Source organism: Oncorhynchus gorbuscha, linkage group LG13, assembly GCF_021184085.1.
Source record: "Oncorhynchus gorbuscha isolate QuinsamMale2020 ecotype Even-year linkage group LG13, OgorEven_v1.0, whole genome shotgun sequence".
Lineage (NCBI taxonomy): Eukaryota > Metazoa > Chordata > Actinopteri > Salmoniformes > Salmonidae > Oncorhynchus > Oncorhynchus gorbuscha.
The window spans coordinates 88,117,301-88,121,829 of NC_060185.1; the positions used below are offsets into that span (position 1 = coordinate 88,117,301).

Genomic DNA, 4,529 nt, shown 5'->3' on the forward strand with positions numbered 1-4,529 from the left:
CTGATCCACTTTTATCTTCCTGCCACCGACCGACGCCCAGAGACAAGTTATGATGAAACATGGGCCTATATACACACACACACATTAAGCTAATAGCAAAGAGGGAGGTACAGTTGTAGGACAGGGGCTCAAACTCTAATATATCACTACAATCAGCTCCCTATCAGCAGCACTGGACTAGTCTGCAAGTGAGTAGCACAGGGCTGACCCTGGCGAAAACAATCCCATGATTGAAATCGGGCGTGGTCTGTGGATCTGTCTCCGTCCTTACGTTCGTACATACAAGCTGAAACGAGTCAACTTCGACTCCTCCTTATGGCAGCTTTTTCGTGATGTTGTCAGCCAACCTGCTGTCTATTTACTGCACTGAAAGAGTATTTTTTTATTTTCACTTCTAAGGCAAAGGGCTATTTTTCATCATTGATTCATGTCCTTCATTTGTTGAATGTAGCATATTATTTATTATATTAATTCTTAAAATATAAATAATATAATTAATTCTGGGAAAATGGGGTTAGGCAGGCCTAATCTACATATTTGGAGGAATAGCCTTCATTGAGGGAATGAAGCATGAACTAGTTATCAGACATTTTCCATCCACATCCTCCTTCTCACGCAGTTAACGGTAAATTAGTCTCGTTTTTACCCGGCCTAGTGTTTACGCGGAGTGGAGTGTGTCCCGAGGGTCTCTTTAACCTCAAGACCCCCCAGGACCACACCCAAATCCCCCAAACTCACAGGCCAATCACAAGTCTCCTTCCGCCTCTACAGTTTTTAATTGGTTGAAAGTCCCAGTCATTTAAACAAGCGTTCTCATGAGTTTAGAGTAGACACAGACTTCAGAGCTTGAGAAATTGTTGTTGACTCCGCGGACAACAGTTGAGATTGGCATGTTGTTGTTTACTTGAAGCATGAATTCTCCAGTAGATTCGAAAGATGGCTTTTCAACCTACGAGGACACTCCTCCACGGAGGCAGTTTAATGAGCGCAAAACACCTGTATCACCTTTACCTTTCAGTGTGGAAGCGATCATGTTGGATAGGAATCATAGCGAAGGAGGGAGACGCGGCAGCGGTACGATAATCTCTCCCCTGGGGAATTACTCTATATCGGTGTCCAGACAGCCGTCTAGTCCAAAATACTTTATTCACAATTTTGACCCGTCTTCTTCGCCAGTTAAATCAGAGACGTCGGAACCAGGGGACTGTGCGTCATGGATATCACCGCGGTGCAGGTTGTCTCCAGCGCTCAGTAAGTGTTCAACCTTATACTGTAGAAGAGTTATTGAATAGCCTACGGCCTGGTATATTTTTGTCCCATGCTGATCTATCGGGAAATATCCGTTATTTATGTTTTCTACTCTATTTTAGAGTTGTAGCCTATGTGGAAATAAGATCACTTTGAAATAGAATTGGAAAAGTCTTAGTGTGCAGTAGTTTTATACCATTCCATCTACAGATCAATATCATTCAATACACTGCATATCATCAGGGGAGAAGGCTTAATGCATGTATTTGTGTATGTACACTAAGTATACTGAACATTAGGAACACATTCCAAATATTGAGTTGCACCCCCTCTTTTTGCCCCCCCCTCAGAACAGCCACATTTCGTCAGGCCATGGACTCGACAAGGTATAGAAAGCGTTCCACAGGGATGCTGGCCCATGTTGACAGCAATGCTTTTGTGTTGGCTGGATGTCATTTGGGTGGTGGACCATTCTTGAGCACACAGGAAAATGTTGAGCATGAAAAACTAGCAGCATTGCAGTTCTTGGCACAAGCCAGTGCACCTGGCACCTACTACCAGACCCTGTTCAAAGACACTTAAATCTTTTGTCTTTCCCTTTCACCCTCTGAATATCACACATACCCAACCATGTCCCAATTGTCTCCAGGCTTAAAAATCCTTCTTTAAACATGTCTCCTCCCCTTCATCTACACTGATTTGAAGTGGATTTAACAAGTGACATCAATAAGTGTTCATAGCTTTCAGCTCATCAGTCTATGTCCTGGAAAGAGCAGGTGTTCTTAATGTTTGTACACTCAGTGTATTTTGATTAATGTTCTCTTTCTGTATATTAATGACATGTTTAGGCTATTGAGTGATGACAAATACCACAAAAACTCATTACGCCTTTACTGAAACATCTCTCTCTCCCTCCCTCTTTCCCTCCCTACTTCATTTTCTCCCTCTTTCCCTCCCCTTTTACCTCTCTCTCTCCCTCTTTCCCTCCCTACTTCCCTTTCTCCCTCTCTCCCTCTTTCCCTCCCCTTTTACCTCTCTCTTTCCCTCCCTCCCTCTTTCCCTCCCTACTTCCTTTTCTCCCTCTCTCCCTCTTCCCTCCCCTTTTACCTCCCTCTTTCCCTCCTTTTCTCCCTCATCCCCTCTCTCCCTCTTTCCCTCCCTCTTTCCCTCCTTTTCTCCCTCATCCCCTCTCTCCCTCTTTCCCTCCCCTTTTACCTCCCTCTTTCCCTCCTTTTCTCCCTCATCCCCTCTCTCCCTCTTTCCCTCCCCTTTTACCTCCCTCTTTCCCTCCTTTTCTCCCTCATCCCCTCTCTCCCTCTTTCCCTCCCCTTTTACCTCCCTCTTTCCCTCCTTTTCTCCCTCATCCCCTCTCTCCCTCTTTCCCTCCCCTTTTACCTCCCTCCCTCCCTCCTTCTCCCTCCAGACCAGGTCAATCCCTCCTTGAGGAAACACAAGACCAACAGGAAGCCCCGGACCCCCTTCACCACCTCCCAGCTCCTGTCCCTGGAGAGGAAGTTCCATCATAAACAGTACCTGTCCATCGCTGAGCGGGCTGAGTTCTCCTCCTCCCTGTCCCTCTCAGAGACCCAGGTCAAGATCTGGTTCCAGAACCGACGGGCTAAAGCCAAGAGACTGCAGGAGGCAGATGTGGAAAAACTCAAGATTTCCGCTGCAGGTGTTGGATCCAAGTCGGGGTTCTATCCCCCGGGGTTCTCCTCGCTGCCGTTCCCCCTTTGTGTCAGTCTGGAGGGTCTGGGTGGGGGGGTCTCAGGGGTGTGCGGAGGACAGGGGTACCCCTTCAGACGTACCACTCTGTTAACAACAGTACCACATCTGGGGGTGTACACCTCACCTGTAGGGTACGGACTCCTCCACCTGTCTTGAGATGTGTGTGTGTGTGTGTGTGTGTGTGTGTGTGCGTGCGTGCGTGCGATGAACCTTACAACAAGATATTAAATCGTACCCTAACTCTCAGGGGTGCTTTGAATATAGTGTGCTGGACTTACTTTGATATATTCAAGAGATGTGGAAGTGTACATTGTTATATGGTACCTTGTGTTCCCTGGTTTGTCACAGAAGTGACTAGTGCATCAGAACACCCATAGTACAAGCATCATTGCAGGATAATTGTTCATTTATTCTATAGCCCTGACCTCCTAACCTCCTGACCTGTGCTGTATTTGCCAAAGCTAGTTGGATCGTTCCCGAAGGATATTGATCTGGTTCTCCCGTTTGTCTGATCACTCCGTAAATGCCAAAATATCTCTAAAACATTATTATTGATGTCTCTGTTCCTGTCTTTGGGAAAGGTTATTTTTAGACTTTCATATTTGTGATATATATATAGGACAACATTTATTGCATAAATGTAATATAAGTAAGCAGTAAGAGTCAAAGGGGTGTGGTATATGGCCAATATACCATGGTTTAGGGTCATTCATATGCACGATGCAACGCGGAGTGCCGGGACACAGCCCTTAGCCGTGATATATTGGCCATATATCACAAATCCCTGAGGTTCCTTATTGCTATTATAAACTGGTTACCAATGTAATTAGTTAAAATAAATGTAAAAAGCAGTCAAAATAAATATTTTGTCATACCCATGGTTTAATGTCTGATATACCACGGCTGTCAGCCAATCAGGATTCAGGGCTCGAACCACCCAGTTTACAATATATATTTTATGAAGTGTATCTAACAAGTGTAAATAGTTTGTGGTCTGATGTTGAATATAAATATTGTTATTTGCTGAGTATCTAGTCTTTTGATTTGTTGTCACATTCTCTTCTTATAGTTACAGTGTGTATTTTAGTCATGATTATGCTTCTACGTCTGGTAAATACAGCTAATGAATTGCTTAAATTAGACAGAATTTCATATGCAAGTGTATTGTTTAATCATGTATCGATCTGATTGTTTGATCCAACCTTTAACTTTGTACATGGAGCTTTAAAACGTGTAGTATAGGCTAATTCACCTCTGATTCTGAGTCCGGACACAGTGGACGGATAAGAATAACATTTTAATACCATGTGTAGACGAAGTCTGAAAATGTGGGCACAATCAGAATATGGACGAGATCAGAACAAAGGATGCATGTCAGGGCCAGGTTTAAATTAGGCTTAAGATTTAGTGGGGGAGGTAGATTTAACCAGCTAGATTAGTTAATAGCTATATATATTAAACCAGTTAGGTCAACCAATAGCTATATATATTAAACTGTAATATTATATTATACTGTAATAATGTTTGGGAACATTGAAGTCGGCCCCTCCTCC

At 43.8% G+C, this 4,529-nt stretch overlaps 1 protein-coding gene across 1 annotated transcript; it reads left to right on the top strand.

Annotated features, from left to right (window-relative positions):
* Positions 1-872: 872 nt before the first annotated feature.
* On the top strand, positions 873-3,960 carry LOC123994252 (homeobox protein MSX-2-like). The gene is made up of 2 exons (XM_046296791.1): positions 873-1,251; positions 2,672-3,960. The coding sequence occupies exons 1-2, from the start codon at positions 912-914 to the stop codon at positions 3,130-3,132; spliced, it is 801 nt and encodes a 266-aa protein (XP_046152747.1). The 5' UTR covers positions 873-911; the 3' UTR covers positions 3,133-3,960.
* The last annotated feature ends 569 nt before the right edge of the window (positions 3,961-4,529 follow it).